Here is a 20,334-nt window from a genome sequence, read left to right as displayed (position 1 = left end):
CCTCTGACTGTCTATTCTTCTGATAGCAGGTGTTTAATCAAAGATCCCGCTTGTCTTGCACGAGGACCAATCAGCATGGGTATGGACGGGTTCATTTTCCATTGTTTTTTTTCTCTGAAATGTAATTGAGTAAAAGTACAAGTATACAAACCTAATAATACTTTAGTAAAGTACAAATCCCCCAAAAAAGTACTTATGTATTGTAACAAAGTACAATTACTCAAGTACTTTACACCCCTGGTTTACTCTGGGTTGCCAGGGTGTGTTTACTCTGGGTTACCAGGATGTGTTTACTCTGGGTTGCCAGGATGTGTTTACTTTGGGTTGCCAGTATGTGTTTACTCTGGGTTGCCAGGGTGTGTTTACTCTGGGTTGCCAGGGTGTGTTTACTCTGGGTTGCCAGGGTGTGTTTACTCTGGGTTGCCAGGATGTGTTTACTCTGGGTTGCCAGGATGTGTTTACTCTGGGTTGCCAGGATGTGTTTACTCTGGGTTGCCAGGATGTGTTTACTCTGGATTGCCAGGATGTGTTTACTCTGGATTGCCAGGATGTGTTTACTCTGGGTTGCCAGGGTGTGATTACTCTGGGTTGCCAGGATGTGTTTACTCTGGGTTGCCAGGATGTGTTTACTCTGGGTTGCCAGGGTGTGTTTACTCTGGGTTGCAAGGGTGTGTTTACTCTGGGTTGCCAGGGTGTGTTTACTCTGGGTTGCCAGGGTGTGTTTACTCTGGGTTGCCAGGGTGTGTTTACTCTGGGTTGCCAGGGTGTGTTTACTCTGGGTTGCCAGGGTGTGTTTACTCTGGGTTGCCAGGATGTGTTTACTCTGGGTTGCCAGGATGTGTTTACTCTGGGTTGCCAGGATGTGTTTACTCTGGGTTGCCAGGATGTGTTTACTCTGGGTTGCCAGGATGTGTTTACTCTGGGTTGCCAGTATGTGTTTACTCTGGGTTGCCAGGATGTGTTTACTCTGGGTTGCCAGGATGTGTTTACACTGGGTTGCCAGCGTGTGTTTACTCTGGGTTGCCAGGATGTGCAGGAATGCGTGTATCCGGCAACACCTATCATACAAAGCCTGTATTTCATGTCACTATACAACTTAATTAAACACTGTTTTGGTAAACAGGACATGTTATGATGAGTGTGTTATACGTTTTCCAACTCGCTGTCAGTAATAAATGATGCACCACTGTCTACTACTGTCACCTGAATCATGCAAGTCAACTGTATGTACACAGTTTATGGGGGAAATATTCCCCTTTATAACGTCATCCTCTGAGGTTCTGGCTGGAGGGAGTCTGCATGAGGCTCCAAGTAAAACTAAAAAGCAACCTTTTGTGTCAAGGCTGAATGTGTCCTTCACCGGCTCCTACCTACAGTAAGCAGAATCTACCAGGGACAGCTGGGGTGTGAGCTACAGTACTCCAATTACATTTTCAAATTTCTGATGACTCAGGCTCTCTAGTGAATTCTAGGCATCATTACAGATTCAACTGTGACAATCCTCACATATTCAACAAAAGACACCCTGAGAGTTCCCTGCTGCCAGCTATCAAACATCATTCATGGTAACAGCGTCACAGTTGGTGCCAATAATACACTGACTCATGTTCAACACCTGTAGTATTGCAGTTCAACACCTGTACTCATATCTGTGTGAATGGACTGCATTTCTATATACTGTATAGTGATTTTATCGGAAGTGCTTTATGATGTATGCTTCATGTTCACCCATTCACTCCCACCCCTGATGCCGGAAATTTGCAAGGCGCAGTTGGTGAGTATTCTATCTCCTGAGCCACTGGTGTAGTTGTATTTCTACTGGTATTCACTGGGTAGCCCTGATTCAAATAGAAATATCGTATTTAGTAGGGATGCTCGATATTGGCTTTTTTACCGATACCGATATACCGATATTGTCCAACTCTTAATTTCCGATACCGATATCAACCGATACCGATATATGCAGGGTCCCGTCCCCCCCCAAAAAATGGAATAATTTCAGGTAATTAACATTACATATCTCTTGTTGTGGAATTAACACAACATTATGCACACTTTTGACAATAAATAAAATCAGAATTTGTTCTTACTTGCTTGCCTGGGTAAATAAATGTTATAGAAATGTAAAAAAAATAAAATAATAATAATAATCTTTAAAACCGATACCGATATTTTCCGATATCACATTTTAATGCCGATATCGGCCGATAATATCGGTAGGCCGATAATATCGGACATCCCTAGTATTTAGTCTTTTAGCATAGGTGACGAGGGCAGAAATATGAATACATGTATGGAGGGTGTGTAGAACTATCACATGCCTCCTCCGATACATGTGGAGTCGCCAGCCGCTTCTTTTCACCTGACAGCGAGGAGTTTCACTGGGGGAACGTAATCGTGTGCGGAGGTTCACGCTATTTCCCCCAGATCCCCTCCCTGCTGAATAGGCGCCCCGACCGACCAGTAGGAGTCGCAGTTTACAACGACCAGGACACACACCCCACCGGCTTCCCACCCGCTAACACTGCCAATTGTGTTAGTATGGACAACTGAACAAGCCGGAGGTACCCAGCTGCACCTGTGCTTGTGTAACTTGACTGGCGGCTGAGGGATTGGTCTGTAACCAGGGAAATGATGTTGATGATTTAGTTGAGTTGAGTCTGAAGTCATCAAATTGACTGTGACTCGAGGCCACACCTTGGTATTCATGTCTGGTAGCTTGCAAACTGCAGTGCTTCCTCTGAGCTGAAGGTAACAAGAACCGTTAAATTAAATGAGAGGTTGTCAACATGTTTTCCTAGTAATTATTATGCACTATTGATACACGTCCATGACTCACCGTCAAACATTCCTGTGCAAATAAACAAGCTAAATATTTGCCAATCATCCTGTCAGAGTGGTTGAGAGAGCTGCCTGCCTGCCAATGCAAATACTGAATGCCACATACACACTCTACCTTTAACAACCAGACCTGTCTAGGTGTGGCTGGGCTCACTGACAGGTGTAGTCAGTGGCCTCTGGCCATTTGGAAGCTGTATATATGTGTAGTATACTGAATTGTAGTGGTCGACTGGCATGGGTTTTTGAAGGGCCGACACAGATATTTAGAGAGATATTGGCTGATATAATGCCAATATGTTTATTTTTTTTGTGTGATAAAATATAACAAATTGATAATAACAAAATGACAACATTTCTGAACTTAAGTTCACCAATGTTAGTTACATTAGCTAGTTGATGGATGATGACAGCTAGCTTTGCACTTGTTAACATTACAAATGCTAACTAGGAATCGCGTGTTTTAGAATTAGTCAAATGATACGTTTGATAATTGCCCGCGTGGCCCGATGCTGACTCTCAAAATGCCAGACATGGGGGCGATTAATTGGTCTATCACTACAGAGTCATGTTGAATGTTTTGGAAGTTCGATATAATCCCTAAGGATATGTGAAAGTCAGAAAACTATGCATTGATTAAAGGGAAGTCAATACTTTTTTTTAGAAATCTACTGTAGATTCCCTTTGCTTCAAAAAGTTTGCTTCCAATTCTGTTGAATTGTCTAGTGCTAGTGCAAGTCAATGGGCTATGAAATGTTCAACCTACTTAGTATATGAAGTTCTTCATATATAGTATATGAAGTTTTTCATATATAGAGAAACAACACTTACCTGCCAGCTTGCAGAACCCCTGATATGGTGAAGAGTCCAAAATCAGTGATGACCACTTTGCTGTTGTCATAGAATACATTCTTAGACTTCATGTCTTTGTGTAAGATCCCCTTGGCGTGCAGGTAGCCCATCCCCTGCAAGACAACAACACTACTATCAGATATCTTTCCTGGAGACATCTGGATACACCTGGAGACACAGGTCTGTTTCCTCATAGAGGTTAAAGGAGACATCTGGAGACACAGGTCTGTTTCCTCATAGAGGTTAAAGGAGACATCTGGAGACACAGGTCTGTTTCCTCATAGAGGTTAAAGGAAGACATCTGGAGACACAGGTCTGTTTCCTCATAGAGGTTAAAGGAGACATCTGGAGACACAGGTCTGTTTCCTCGGAACACGCCAACATTTTGGGAAATTAGCTTACCGTCTTCTCCCGAGAGAGACAAGAAGATAGGGAGAGGTGTTAGTTGGACAATGCCTAGGCTAACCGGCACTGTCCGCTTCCATTCATTGTGCTAAGCTAGGCTAACCTGCAGCCAGACCGCTGTCTACTGAACGCACAGAGAGGAAACTGGTGTCTATCTTCTTGTCTCTCTCTGGAGAAGACGGTAAGCTAAATGTCCCAAAATGTTGGCGTGTTCCTTTAATGAAGTTATTTGCTTGAAATGCATACAAAAATGATGGTTACAACAGTAGCATGGAGTCAGAATTTAGGACATTACCTTAACCATCTCCTGCGCTATCTGTCTTGTCTTGTTGACGTCCAGGACCACCTTTGCATCCCGCACCACGGAGTACAGCGTTCTACCTTTACACAGGCTGACAGAATGACACCGAAGAAATCCACAGGTTATAAGACGATTAATTACGTGATTCTATTCCTCGTAATTTCAATGTTAGAAATGTTTACACACCAAAAGCTTGGAGCCAGAAGGGAGTTCTGTCAAGTGCATTGCGTTAAATAAATACATGTATTAATTAATTACATAGGTTACAATAGGACAAGCAACACAATATTCTGACATGGCGTTGACACGATAGGCCCACTGGGATTAGGACTTGTCTACTCAGTTGATAGAGTTGTACCCTTCCTGCTGACTTGTTGTACAAAACATGTAAGTCGCTTTGGATAAAAGCGTCAGCTAAATGACAAAATGTAAAATGTAAATGTCTATCATATCGTCTCTCATGTCAAATCCCATATTCCTCACTGGCTGCCAGAGGAATGTCTTCAGATCTGCTTTCAGAGATTTCACTTGCAATGACTCCAGCCCATCAGATCAGTTACATTCAGGCTGGCTCAAAGGGAAGGCAATTATCACAAACAGATAACGACAAAGATGAATCCAACAGGTGTGAAACCTTGGGAACTCCCCCCCCCCAGGCCCCTTCTGCCACAAGAGGAGAAGATGCAGCGTGGAGAATCCAGAAAGAATCGTCTTTTCCTTTTAAGAGACAAACCTTTCAACTACACATGTCGCCACGCAGCCATTTCATCCACACGCACTCGGATCTTAAATGGGATGGAAGACCCTTTTGATGTGACTTTAGTCTCTTTGAACTGAAACACAGGCTTGTGAGTGTCAGGTTGTCTGTGGACGTGGGTGGATTGGAGCAGTATTGCACTAGCAACATAAACAGTGGGTAAAACCATGAACTCCAATCAATTTCACAGTAACGGCAACAGTACAAAAATAAATATACAGGTTTTTACTTGCATGAATTCGATACTATTTACTTTTACTATTATAATCTATACTGTGAATTTCAATAATAAAGATCTGTATCAATATCTTTAGATTCTGATCTGTATAAAAATGTAAAAGATTTCACATGTAAAAAGTGGTTGAACTGAGTCTCTAGGTGGGTGTACAGGTACATCCCTGTCTTTCCTTGGGGTGCCGTCACAACGATGGTGTAACAGACAGCTCTACCACCAACCCTTCACACCTAAAGCCCTCAACCCGACTGTGTCTCCTCCACGCAGGTGGTCAACAAAGGACCTGAAGCCAATCATAAAATCATGTATATTATTATTTACTGCAAACTGCGAGGCGACAGCAGCCGTACTCGAGTAGCTCTCTCCCTCGTGGGCCTGTTTTCAGAGTAGAGGAGCGAGCGCCTCGTGGCGTCGGTGACGCACTGGGCCGATACCTCTGGGTGAAACACGGTGTCTTGTGACATCACTGCCACGCTTTCACAGTATGCCAGTAAACAGGATGTGTGCAAGCCAAGCCGGGGGAGACAGGGACATGTGTTTTCACGGAAAGCTCTGCTAATGAAAAGGTAATGATGTCACCAAAACACTCCCCTCTCGGCTGTGACGAAGGGGCTGAGTAGATGACGCTGTATGGATTAAATAACAACAGCAACAACAACAACAAAAACTGCAGTACCACTACATATTTCTCCAGACCGAGGACGCTCAGTTGAATGAATCCATACACAGCCACATGAAATAAAACAAGTAAGGAGGGGGGTAAAAAAAAATCTATATTTATCTATCCTCTTACGTGGCCCGAACAGACCCCCCTCCCCCCCCCCCCCCCTCCCACCAAAATGGGCCAATTTGACCTGTTCAATTTAGCGTGTTTGTTCATTTGCTCTCTGGAGTGATGAGCTCGGATTGAACGAGGACTTGAATGATTAAGATTTCTGTTTCAGTCCAAATGAAGGGATAACAAGCGCGCGTTGTGGCTTAATGCATCCGGCTCATGCGCCGGCGTTCTCTTTGATTTCCACCAATCAAGAGACGGGTTTCCTGATAAGCACTCGCCCTCCCAGCTTCCCTGAACTCCAGTGCGGACTACGCTACATGTCAGACTTTGCAATCACGCGATTGTCACTAACCAATATTCCTGCCTGCCCGATTTCCCCATCTGTCTGTTCATTTATTTATTTATTTGTAACTACTCGTGCCTTAGTTAGAAGCACCACAGCTATACCCGTGTACTTAAAGGAACACGCCAACATTATGGGGGATGCGCTTACCGTCTTCTCCAGAGTCAGACAAGAAGATAGATACCAATGTCCTCTCTGTGCGTTCAGTAGAAAGCTATCCAGCCATTTTTGACTATTTTAGGTTTGCCGGGTTAAATTGTGTAATAATGCATGTATAACCTCAACCCTGTATTGCAAAAAAAAGAAAAATCAGGACAACCTGGTCTATCAGAATATCTAAGCTACACTTATGTCACATACATGTGTATAAATGAGTTATATCACTATATATACTAAATAAAAAACGGAAATTGAATCTCCCAGAACAATTAGAATTGCTACAGGGCGTCCGATCAGAACTGTCCCATAGATGTCACTTTTAATACTTGGTTAAACACAGTCAACTCAAATGCTGTTTATTTATCAGGTGATGGGTGGTTCTGCAAAGGGAATGAATACAGAACATAATATATCCAAAAATAATCTGAAATTAGTAATACAAAACAAATTGGCAACTAAAATTATATTCTAACCAATTATATATATATATGTATTCTGAGCTATGTCTTTGCTCTTCTAGTCACCATGTGCTACTGAAAGACATTTCTATAATCGGTCCTCTGATTGGCCAAATATGTCACATGATAAATGAAGCAGTCCAAATGAGAACGAAAAAATGGGTTGGTGACCACAATAATAACTGGGCCTTTTTCACAATAACTAATATTTAAGTCATATTCGTTTTCTAAAGTCTCCAAAAGCACACAGCTTCTCACAGGATCACACCAGATCACATCAGAATGCTACAAACAAAAACAAAAGAACTGCAGATATAATGCAGCACCACAGAGCCTGCCGGCATGTCTGTCTGTGGACCGCAGGATGTAAGGTTCCCGCAGAGGAGGCAAGGTGAGAAGGAGAGATGAGGAGGAGAGATGAGAAGGAGAGGTGAGGTGATAAGGAGAGGTGAGGAGGGGAGGTGAGAAGGAGAGGTGAGGTGATAAGGAGAGGTGAGGAGGAGAGGTGAGAAGGAGAGGTGAGGTGATAAGGAGAGGTGAGGAGGGGAGGTGAGGTGAGGAGGAGAGGTGAGAAGGAGAGGTGAGAAGGAGAGGTGAGGTGATAAGGAGAGGTGAGGAGGAGAGGTGAGAAGGAGAGGTGAGGTGATAAGGAGAGGTGAGGAGGGGAGGTGAGGTGATAAGGAGAGATGAGGAGGAGAGGTGAGAAGGAGAGGTGAGGTGATAAGGAGAGATGAGGAGGAGAGGTGAGAAGGAGAGGTGAGGTGATAAGGAGAGGTGAGGGGGAGAGGTGAGAAGGAGAGGTGAAGAGGAGAGGTGAGGAGGAGAGGTGAAGAGGAGAGGAGAGAAGGAGAGGTGAGAAGGAGAGGTGAGGTGATAAGGAGAGATGAGGAGGAGAGGTGAGAAGGAGAGGTGAAGAGGAGAGGAGAGAAGGAGAGGTGAAGAGGAGAGGTGAGAAGGAGAGGTGAGGAGGCAAGGTGAGGAGGCGAGGTGAGGAGGTGAGGTGAGGAGGTGAGGTGAGGAGGCGAGGTGAGGAGGAGAGGTGAGGAGGCGAGGTGAGGAGGAGAGGTGAGGAGGCGAGGTGAGGAGGCGAGGTGAGGAGGAGAGGTGAGGAGGAGAGGTGAGGAGGAGAGGTGAGGAGGAGAGGTGAGGAGGCGAGGTGAGGAGGAGAGGTGAGGAGGAGAGGTGAGGAGGAGAGGTGAGGAGGAGAGGTGAGGAGGCGAGGTGAGGAGGAGAGGTGAGGAGGCGAGGTGAGGAGGAGAGGTGAGGAGGAGAGGTGAGGAGGAGAGGTGAGGAGGCGAGGTGAGGAGGAGAGGTGAGGAGGAGAGGTGAGGAGGAGAGGTGAGGAGGAGAGGTGAGGAGGAGAGGTGAGGAGGAGAGGTTAGGAGGCGAGGTGAGGAGGAGAGGTGAGGAGGCGAGGTGAGGAGGCGAGGTGAGGAGGAGAGGTGAGGAGGAGAGGTGAGGAGGAGAGGTGAGGAGGAGAGGTGAGGAGGCGAGGTGAGGAGGCGAGGTGAGGAGGAGAGGTGAGGAGGCAAGGTGAGGAGGAGAGGTGAGGAGGCGAGGTGAGGAGGCGAGGTGAGGAGGAGAGGTGAGGAGGAGAGGTGAGGAGGCGAGGTGAGGAGGCGAGGTGAGGAGGAGAGGTGAGGAGGCGAGGTGAGGAGGCGAGCTCAAGGCAGCGCTCTTCTGGACAGCAGCAACCTGTGCTGTTCTTTCACAGGACAGAGACATTGCAGGGATTTAAAACAAGAGGCACATTCAAAGCAAATGCGGATGTAATGCAAATGTAGAAAAACTACTTTTCCAAAGTAAGCTTGGATTGATTGGATTAATTGACATCCAACATGAGTTACAAGTTATTTTATGAATACAATTATAATAATAATGAATAAAGGATTCAAGACATTATTTCAAACGTTTCTAACATGTTCCTCCATGTTTCCTAATACAACTTCAAACCTATGATTCAAGCAGAGCAATCCTCTTTTAAGATTATATATAAAAAATTAAATAATGTACTTTGTTCACAGACTTTCTGCCATCATTGATGGTTTTGTGCGTGTGCAGTGACAGATAACTGTTCTTTTGAATGGTGGAAGCAGTGCCTGTTAATTAAACTACAGGGTGAAGCTAAATTAATTAAAAAAATCTTGTGTGTTTGTGATTTTGCTTTCAGCACCGTATTATTACAGATAAATAACAATCTCTCCTCCCTCTCTATCCTCAATCTCTATCCTACTCTTACTAGTTGTGCTGCTGGCCAGTAGTAGTCCTAATGTCTCTATTTATATAATACAACTCTGTACATACATCTGATTAGCACTACTTAGTATTACTAATTTGTATAATTTGTACCCAGTTTAACCACCTACATTGTATATTGCTGTTGCACTTGCTACATTTGAACATCCATTTACACTCTGGTTGGATGCCAAACTTCTTTTCATTGTACTGTACTTGTGCTGTATGATAAAGTTGGATATAAACGACTGGATGTCATTTAGCCAAATCAGCACGGCTGTGAGTGTGAGTCTTTCACCTTTTACATAATCTAGCTTTGGCATGGATTGATTGTTTAGATCGCTAGCATGGCTAACAAATGCAAATAATATTGTAGTCTGCCCCGTTGTTCTGACCAGGATTAGGTTCCTTTCTGCCCCGGTGATGCGCGCAGCACACTGAGTCTGGCGTATACAGCGAACAGGTCTATTGAGATGAGAGACCACCAAGGGAGGTATTTAATGGATTGCAACAACAAAGCACTTTACAGCATAGGTCTAACAGCTGTTTGTTTCCACATATAGGGGCAACATAGAAGAGGCATGGAGGCTGCATCATGACGAAGATGGCTCCAAGGCAAAGCACACATCGCAGGGTAAACAATATTGCCAGAGAACATGGCAGCCCCACAGGGATGATCGCACACACAAGTTTACTCAACCCTGTTAACTTCACATCATCCGGCGCCAGAGCACGGTCACATCAGTTATTCACAGCAGGAGGAAGAGGAGCAGGGAGAGATGCAGCGGGCCTCAGTTATTCACAGCAGGAGGAAGAGGAGCAGGGAGAGATGCAGCGGGCCTCAGTTATTCACAGCAGGAGGAAGAGGAGCAGGGAGAGATGCAGCGGGCCTCAGTTATTCACAGCAGGAGGAAGAGGAGGAGGGAGAGATGCAGCAGGCCTCAGTTATTCACAGCAGGAGGAAGAGGAGGAGGGAGAGATGCAGCAGGCCTCAGTTATTCACAGCAGGAGGAAGAGGAGGAGGGAGAGATGCAGCGGGCCTCAGTTATTCACAGCAGGAGGAAGAGGAGCAGGGAGAGATGCAGCGGGCCTCAGTTATTCACAGCAGGAGGAAGAGGAGCAGGGAGAGATGCAGCGGGCCTCAGTTATTCACAGCAGGAGGAAGAGGAGCAGGGAGAGATGCAGCGGGCCTCAGTTATTCACAGCAGGAGGAAGAGGAGGAGGGAGAGATGCAGCGGGCCTCAGTTATTCACAGCAGGAGGAAGAGGAGGAGGGAGAGATGCAGCGGGCCTCAGTTATTCACAGCAGGAGGAAGAGGAGCAGGGAGAGATGCAGCGGGCCTCAGTTATTCACAGCAGGAGGAAGAGGAGCAGGGAGAGATGCAGCGGGCCTCAGTTATTCACAGCAGGAGGAAGAGGAGGAGGGAGAGATGCAGCGGGCCTCAGTTATTCACAGCAGGAGGAAGAGGAGCAGGGAGAGATGCAGCGGGCCTCAGTTATTCACAGCAGGAGGAAGAGGAGCAGGGAGAGATGCAGCGGGCCTCAGTTATTCACAGCAGGAGGAAGAGGAGCAGGGAGAGATGCAGCGGGCCTCAGTTATTCACAGCAGGAGGAAGAGGAGCAGGGAGAGATGCAGCGGGCCTCAGTTATTCACAGCAGGAGGAAGAGGAGGAGGGAGAGATGCAGCGGGCCTCAGTTATTCACAGCAGGAGGAAGAGGAGGAGGGAGAGATGCAGCGGGCCTCAGTTATTCACAGCAGGAGGAAGAGGAGGAGGGAGAGATGCAGCGGGCCTCAGTTATTCACAGCAGGAGGAAGAGGAGGAGGGAGAGATGCAGCGGGCCTCAGTTATTCACAGCAGGAGGAAGAGGAGGAGGGAGAGATGCAGCGGGCCTCAGTTATTCACAGCAGGAGGAAGAGGAGCAGGGAGAGATGCAGCGGTCATCAGTTATTCACAGCAGGAGGAAGAGGAGCAGGGAGAGATGCAGCGGGCCTCAGTTATTCACAGCAGGAACAGAACTGTGTTGATTCAGGATGACTCCGCAAGACACTGAACTCTGCCTGACTGCTTGACCGCAGGGCATCCGGCCGTCACTCATGGGCATCCGGCCGTCACTCATGGCCCACGGACGGAGTGCCTCTCAGCTGTGTGGTGTGCTCCTGCACATTATTCAATATGAGCCTGAGGCTGCAGAAAGTTTCCGACTCTGTGGAAAACACCCTGTCCCTAAGTGCCCGCGTCTCCCAGCACGTCCCAAGGACTACAGGCCGGTGGCTCTAATAATAATAATAATAATAATAATAATAATAATAATAATAATAATAATAATAATAATAATAATAATAATAATAATAATAATAATAATAATAATAATAATAATAATAATAATAATAATAATAATAATAATAATAATAATAATAATAATAATAATAATAATAATAATAATAATAATAATAATAATAATAATAATAATAATAATAATAATAATAATAATAATAATAATAATAATAATAATAATAATAATAATAATAATAATAATAATAATAATAATAATAATAATAATAATAATAATAATAATAATAATAATAATAATAATAATAATAATAATAATAATAATAATAATAATAATAATAATAATAATAATAATAATAATAATAATAATAATAATAATAATAATAATAATAATAATAATAATAATAATAATAATAATAATAATAATAATAATAATAATAATAATAATAATAATAATAATAATAATAATAATAATAATAATAATAATAATAATAATAATAATAATAATAATAATAATAATAATAATAATAATAATAATAATAATAATAATAATAATAATAATAATAATAATAATAATAATAATAATAATAATAATAATAATAATAATAATAATAATAATAATAATAATAATAATAATAATAATAATAATAATAATAATAATAATAATAATAATAATAATAATAATAATAATAATAATAATAATAATAATAATAATAATAATAATAATAATAATAATAATAATAATAATAATAATAATAATAATAATAATAATAATAATAATAATAATAATAATAATAATAATAATAATAATAATAATAATAATAATAATAATAATAATAATAATAATAATAATAATAATAATAATAATAATAATAATAATAAATTCAATTTGTACCGCACTTTATATTTGTGAAAATCTCAAAGTGCTACAGGAGATAAAGATAAAAAGTTAAATGAATAAAACAATTAAAATGAATAAAACAACCAATGAAATGGAAGAACATAAAAATTAAATTAAATAAAATAATAATAAAATGAATAGAAGTAAAAAAAAAAATTAAAGTAAAAGAAAAATTCAGGCAAAAGCCTTGTTAAAAAGAAATGTTTTTAGGCCCCTTTTAAAAGCCTCGACGAATTGTGGTGCTCTCAGGTGGATGGGGAGAGCATTCCACAGTCTGGGTGCGGCAGAGCAGAAGGCTCGATCGCCCATGGTGTGCAGCTTAGACCTGGGGGCTTTGAGGAGGTAGGCTGTGCCGGAGCGGATGGAGCGTGAGGAGGACTGGGGGGTGAGGAGTTCCTTGAGGTAGGCAGGGGCACCACCGTGTACGCACTGGTGAGTGAGGAGGGAGACCTTGTACTCGATCCTGTGTTCCACGGGGAGCCAGTGAAGTGATCTGAGGGTGGGGGTGATGTGATCTAACCTCTTACCATTATGAAAACCATGGAGAGGTTGGTCCTGGAGCAACTCCGCCCGGCAATCAAACCCCACCTAGACCCACTCCAGTTCGCCTACCAGCCCCCACTGGGGGTAGAGGACGCTGTCCTCTACCTGCTAAACCGAGCCTACACTCACCTGGACAAGCCGGTGAGCACTGTTAAAGTCATGTTCTTTGACTTCTCCAGTGCTTTTGATAACATACGGCCTGGGCTGCTGGGTGAGAAGTTAGAGGTGATGCACCCAGTGTCCTGGGTTGTTGACTATCTTGACGGCAGCCTTCAAGGCTGTGTGTCAGACAGACTGATCAGCAACACCGGGGCCCCGCAGGGGACAGTCCTCTCTCCCTTCCTCTTCACCATCTACACAAATGACTTCCACTATCGAGTCCTGTCACCTTCAGACGTTTTCTGATGACGCTGCGATAGTGGGATGTATAAAGGACGGTGATGAGGAGGAATACTGGGAATTGGTAGCGGACTTCGTCACATGGTGCGAAAAGAACCACCTCCAGCTAAATGTGACGAAGACCAGGGACCTGGCTGTGGATCTGGGGAGGAGGAGGAGTGCACCTGTGACCCCCGTTTCCAACAGGGGAGTCGATGTGGACATGGTTGAGGACTACAAATACCTCAGAGTCCACATCGACAACAAACTGAGCGGGGCAAAACACGCAGAGGCACTCTACAAGAAGGGCCAGAGCCGACTCCTTCTTCAGAAGGCTGAGCTCCTTCAACATCTGTACAAGTCGGTGTCGGTGGTGGCGGGCGCCTTCTTGTACGCTGTGACCTGCTGGGGCAGCGGACTGAGAGCGGGGGACACAAACAGGCTGGAAAAGCTGGTCAGGAAGGCCAGTAACGTGGTAGGGGTGGAGCTGGACTCTCTAGCGGTGGTGGCGGAGAGGAGGAGCCTTGCTAAGCTCCACGCCATCATGGACAATCCCTCCCACCCACTACACATGGACTTGGCTGAAAAAAGTAGCACATTCAGTGTTAGACTAAGACTCTGTTGATGTAACACTGAACGGCACAGGAAGTCCTTCATTCCGACAGCCATTAGACTCCATAATGCATCACTGTGCCTCACTGCATCACTGAGCACAGGGTGACAGTACAGCCTGGCTTCTCACAATCTTCCTGGACACTTTACACTTTACATTTTTATTCTATTTTATTCTTATGTTTAATATTATTATATTCTTATTCTTATTTTAGTCCTATTGACTACCTAAATGTTTATTGTTGTTCAATGTGAGCGATCTGTAGTGCCAAATTTCCCTCGGGATTATTAAAGGATTTCTATTCTATTCTATGTGTTCATGGTACACAGACAGTGTTTCACAGAGTGTTCATGGTACATGGAGTGTTTCACAAGAATAAGGACTTGACGTCAACATTTGGAAGACTGATTGGGTCATGGAACCTATTATATTCCATATATATATATATGTATATACTTATTATATATATTGTACTTATTGTATGCCTATTCTTATGTCTGCATGTTTACGTTGCACTACTTTTATTGTCTTTTATACCTTATTCTTATATCTGCACTTTTTTTATTCTGTCAACTGTATGCTGATTTTATGCCTATGTTCATTTTATACTAATTGCTGTGGGGCACTCTGGACTGCGGTCCATGTGTGAAAGGTGCTATATAGATAGAGTTATTCATATTTATTATTATTATATTGTAAAAAATGGTCTTGATGACATTGAACGTGTGGGTGACCTCAATTGTCCTTTCAAGAATAAAAGGTTTGAATGAATACATAATACGTATATTGGTGTTCTTGTGGAGAACGTTCTTCCCGAGTTTGCTTGGGGAGAATGAACTTGGGGGAACACGAGCACAGAGAACGTACAGAGAACGTACAGATAACGTACAGAGAACGCATCCTTCAGTGTTTGAGGACGGACTACTGTAGCTGCTTACTGTTGGGGCTGTTGCACAATACCTTCATCAAATTGCACATTTTGTCCCTGTTATATACTTTATGTGCACGAATATCTCAAGTTAATAATTTATTTAATATGAATATAATATATTCAATATTAGTAAAATCTGACTTATTTAGAATATAATTTCAATGTATTGTTGACTGATTGAAATTGAAACATGTCAACGTATAAACGGTAGTGTTGCATTTCACTCAGTTCCCCTACTTGGTTATGAGAGCTAGTTTAATTTGGCTAATACTATAGCAGACAATCTGGCGAGGTGAATAATATAGTTGTTTACAACACAGGGACACCAAAGTATTCATTGGCAGAAGAAAACTTTAATAGACGTTGGCACTTGATATGTGGATAAATAGTATGCCGTTTAAAAAAAAAAAATGTATGACTTCAATCTGCCATGGTTTCAAAACTGTTTGTGTTAGTGGCCCAGTGAACCTTGGGATGTCTCATTCGTTCTTGTTGGCCAAGTTACCAACCCGTGCATCCTTGATATCTGGGCCAGAGAAGTGAACATCCCAGAACAGAGAAGTGAACATCCCAGAACAGAGAAGTGAACATCCCAGAACAGAGAAGTGAACATCCCCAGAACAGAGAAGTGAACATCCCCAGAACAGAGAAGTGAACATCCCAGAACAGAGAAGTGAACATCCCAGAACAGAGAAGTGAACATCCCAGAACAGAGAAGTGAACATCCCCAGAACAGAGAAGTGAACATCCCAGAACAGAGAAGTGAATATCCCAGAACAGAGAAGTGAACATCCCAGAACAGAGAAGTGAACATCCCAGAACAGAGAAGTGAACATCCCAGAACATACCTGCTATTGGAAAAGCACTTGGGCCGTTAAAAAAAATGGTAAATGGCTGCATTTTTATAACAGCTTTTATCCAAAGCGCTTTACTTTGTTCCTCACATTTTACCCAGTCACTCACACATTCACACACAGACGGCGGAGGCGACCATGCAAGGTGCCAACCTGCTCATTGCGAGCAATTAGGGTTAAGCGTCTTGCTCAAGGACACTGAGACACTCTGCCCGGGAGGAGCGGGAATCGAACCAGGAACCTCCTGTTTACCAGACGACTGCTCTACCTCCCGAGCCACTGTCGCCCCCACATTACATCAAACGATTAGGCAGGACGCCGGTGCTTTGCCACCTTACCTGGTGATGAAGGCCAGGTGTGGCGGACTCAAGCAGGCGCCCATGAACAGAACCACGTTCTCGTGCCGCGTGTTGCGGTAGGCCATCACCTCCCGCTTGAAGGCCTTGAGCTGGTCCTCGTTGTCACGCTCGATGTCGATCACCCGGATGGCCACCTCCCCATGCCAGCGCCCGTGGAACACCTGGCCGAAGCGGCCTTTACCGATCAGCTCCCCGATCTCCAGCTGCTCGAAGGGGATGTCCCACTCCTGCAGGAAGATGCTCGTCTGGCTAGCCTTGCGCGGGAAGTTGCGCGCAGACAAGAGCGACAGGTTCATTTCCTCGAACTCGTCGCCTGAGTCCTCGTCGTTGCCTTCCTCGTTCTACGTTGAGGAGGGATTTAATTGATGGAGCTGTTATTAGTGAGAGGAATACCTTTCAAGTATTGTATTTCAATTTGCCAGGCAATTTTCACATTGTGCAAGAGTGTGTTAACTTAACATTTCTTTTTCAGCTTCTTTCAAAACTGCTAGCTGTTAACTGTTAGCATAGTATCCTTGTAACCCTGCCATGTTATTGTGTTTTTATTGTCTCTTCCATCACCATCTACAAAACAATGGTTGCTACAGTATGTTACAGGCAGCCATGTTGGAAGACTAACGTTCTGTGGAAGGCCTCTCTTGGCACGGGTCCCATTCACCCCAATGAGAGTTCTAGAGGTTTTAACGGAACGTGCTTCTTTTTCTTTTTACCAGGTTCAGGTAAATATTGGCCTCCCCCTTAATTGGCTGATATCAATCCCTGTCTCCTGAGCCATTCAGCCATTGTGTAGTGTGATGTGTGCCTGGTGCCAGTGTATGGCAGCCATTGAGCCTGCATAGCCCAAGGTTGGGTGCTACCAGTGGTGGTGAAGGAGGCAATTTCCCTAACCCTACAGTACTACATTGTGGGGAGCGCTTTGAGTGTCTAGAAAAGTATTACTACTATTATTATTGGACCGTGTCTTACAATTTGAAGGTGTCTTTAACATTCTGACACTGAGGCCATGGTTACACTGGGCTAAAACAGCAACGTTCTATTTTCGAATGATTACGTTTGCATGTCCAAGTTAAAAAGAAACGCAGTTTTGGCAGGAAAACGCGTTTTTCTAGCGGCAACGCTGAAAAGGTGTTTTCATTTGGAAACTCGCCGAAACTCGCCGACAATGGTGCCATGTAATTTGCGCAAGCAGAGCTGTCCCAAGTAGCTGCGGCTACCAACGTGTTGTCAAGTTATTGTTATAAGGAGCCCAGTCCAAAACTACAACAGTCTGCATACCCTTAACAATTGTGTGTATTGAGCCGTATAGTATTGTACCCATTCTGCAATCTGTTAAATAAAGTTTTCATTCATTTCTACTAGCGTTAACGTTACTACGTTAATAGCCTCGATGTATATACATGGAGAATGCCATTCACATTAGCATGTAGCTAGCTAAACTATCCGCTCTTGGTGGTAAATTGTGTTGATGTTGATTTTGTTTCATCAACAAATGAGAGGCAGAACACACAGTGAATGTATCCGTTTTTGTTTATTGCACTTTTATTGCACTTTGTTTTCTTGCTGAAAAATAAATGCTACGTTGCTAAATGGCTACGGCGAGGTATTTAAAGATGGTGACTTTTTTTTTTCTTTTTTTTTAATGTTCATGCTTTATTTGTTTTAAAAGAGACGATTTAGAAATGGGCAATGGGGAAATACATTGTATTGGACAGAGGGTGGAACACGAAAAACGGCAATGACGTAATAACCACTACACCTCCCTATTTCCTTCAGGGAGCTACGGCCACGTGACGCGCTGCTCGGGCCTGGAGCGAGGAAGCCACATTAGGCCAAGAGGCGACCGTGGCTTCGCTGAGAGAGGGAGCGCATTCAAGGCTGACAAAACACAAAACGATCAGAGCGAAGGCCTTGTTAAAAACTCCCTGTCATCCCTCTCCTTGGCTGCTGTGTCATCATGCCTCCATTGGGGCCTTTGTTTCAACCCCCCCCCCCCCCCCTTCTCTTTCTCTGTCCTCTCTCTTAACCCCTCCCCTCCCGTCGACTTTGTTGTTTTTAAGCAGGAAGTGTACCTTTGCGTTCAACCTTTTCTGATTGGTTGAAAATGGCCTTCATGTTTGAACTACATCGCCACCTACTGCTTTGGCATTGTACTACATGTATATAATAGACGAGACAAAACGACGTCTAACTTAACTCTTAGTTGCCTGCCAATACGCAGCGTTCTGAAAAGCTAAATGAAACTAAATGAAATGGCCCTAGTGTAACCGCAGCCTGAATTGACATGTCTCTCTGTAGGTCCAGGGGGGGGGGGGGAAGGGTCTTTGAGAATCTCTGTGAGATTCTTTGAGAATTTTGAGCGATCTCTGTGTTAACGATTAACAGTGTTAAAACTCCCACACACTGAAGGAGACAGGAACTGTTCCATTTTCCTTATATTCTATATCTGATACATCCTCTGACAGAGGAGCCTATATAAAGCTTACAGTGCAGTAATAAATCGTATTCGAGGAAAGAAATTATGTTTCAATGAACTTCCATGGCTTCTCTAGTTAAGTTGCCTCAGCGTTTGAGGGGCTGTATCGTGGGGGGGGGGGGGGGGCGTCACAGAGGGACAGAGAATAAGTATCTGTATTTGAGACGTTGAAGAGAAACGCTGGTTCAAATAAATGTATTAATTAAATTCAATTTTCAATTACATTTTAATTATAATCAACCACAGCCTCTCTCTTCTTTGACAACAAGTGATTGTGTGTTAATAGATGGCTGCTTGAGATGATTAAAGGCGGCCTGAGCCGAGTCGTCCCAATGCACATCACCGTCATATGTATGATAACAACGGAACTACATTCTCATAGACCCTGTGAGCGCCATATTTCATCATAATGTACTCATCTACTAGGCGGTTTCTTTAGATTTCATGGGGAATCAAACCTGAGAACTACAGACTTTGACCAGTAGACAAATGGTCAGGTGATAACTGTGCCCCCTCCCACCTCCCCTAGAATTACAATATGTACGTGTCATCATTACACTTAATGTCACTGTGGAATCAATTAGAAAATCCTACTCATAGCATCTTTAGCCCCTTCACTACCACACTACAGAAGGTTAACCTTTCACTACCACACTACAGTCGGTTAACCGTCTGTAGTGTGGTAGTGAAAGGTTAACCTTCTGTAGTGTGGTAGTGAAAGGGTAAACCCTTTGTCATGTGGCAGTGAAAGGCTTAACCTTCTGTATTGTCGCAGTGAAAGAGTTAACCCTTTGGTAGTGTGGTAGTGAAAGGGTTAAGGGGAAGGTAACAACGACACTATTCTGATGTTGCAATAGTCCAAACAGAAACACATGCGTTAGTGATAACGCACTGTGTGGACATGAGAGGAAGCGGGACTCACATCTGATGTCGGCTCAACTTCAATATGTAGTAAAGGGTTGCCCTCATGTCTGAAAGCAAGAAGAGAAGGTGTAGAGAAACAGAGAGAGGGAAAACACAGCAGGGACCAGAGTTACACACACACGTCATCAAAGTACACACTCAAGATACACACCCTGTGGAGATCGATCATTAAATATTGGTTTGTTTGCCGGATAAGTGGTATGATTCTCTAATTTTCCAGCCAGCTGGGCAGGTAACCAACCACCGTTTGGAATTGTGCATCTATTCTAAAGAATCAGATTGGCTGGTGAAACAGTGGCAGGTGGACATTAACGCCATGTTTGTTTATGGTCGGAGGAGGGGAGTTTCCGACCTACAAAGAGCCACAAAGTTAGAAAAACATAGCTAAGCCTTTTTGGCAATTTATTCTTATAAATTTGTCTCGCTTGAGCTACAACTCACAAAGACAGTTTCCAACGACATAATACCTAACATACTGACAAATGTACTGCACTCTTAACTGGATCTGCGCCAAGAACAAGTTAACTCGTTATTGCTCGCCATGCGTTCAGCGCCAGAAACGAGTGAACTCGTTTTTGGGATCGTTATTTAGTTTATTCGCTATATCTATTCCAAATTCATAGCTGCAGAATCTGGTATACCCTTCAGACCCTGTCTGAGCTGGCAGACGGTCAACACCGCCCTCTACTGCCATGCGGAGCTATTGC

The 20,334-nt window shown here is 43.6% G+C and overlaps 1 protein-coding gene across 1 annotated transcript in view; it reads right to left on the bottom strand.

Annotated features, from left to right (window-relative positions):
- Positions 1–20,334, bottom strand: part of ksr2 (kinase suppressor of ras 2) — a gene marked incomplete at both ends in the record, with an annotated part of 189,219 nt that overhangs the window by 28,972 nt on the left and 139,913 nt on the right. Inside the window, 4 exons of the mRNA XM_084308094.1 lie at positions 3,670–3,803; positions 4,391–4,487; positions 16,210–16,571; positions 19,626–19,674. Coding sequence (XP_084164220.1) covers positions 3,670–3,803; positions 4,391–4,487; positions 16,210–16,571; positions 19,626–19,674 — 642 coding nt within the window. The remainder of the gene's footprint in view (positions 1–3,669; positions 3,804–4,390; positions 4,488–16,209; positions 16,572–19,625; positions 19,675–20,334) is intronic.

This window comes from Notolepis coatsorum (genome assembly GCF_963971535.1).
Source record: "Notolepis coatsorum genome assembly, chromosome: 2".
In the NCBI taxonomy this organism is placed as follows: Eukaryota; Metazoa; Chordata; class Actinopteri; order Aulopiformes; family Paralepididae; genus Notolepis; species Notolepis coatsorum.
This window is presented reverse-complemented; position numbering and strand designations above follow the sequence as displayed.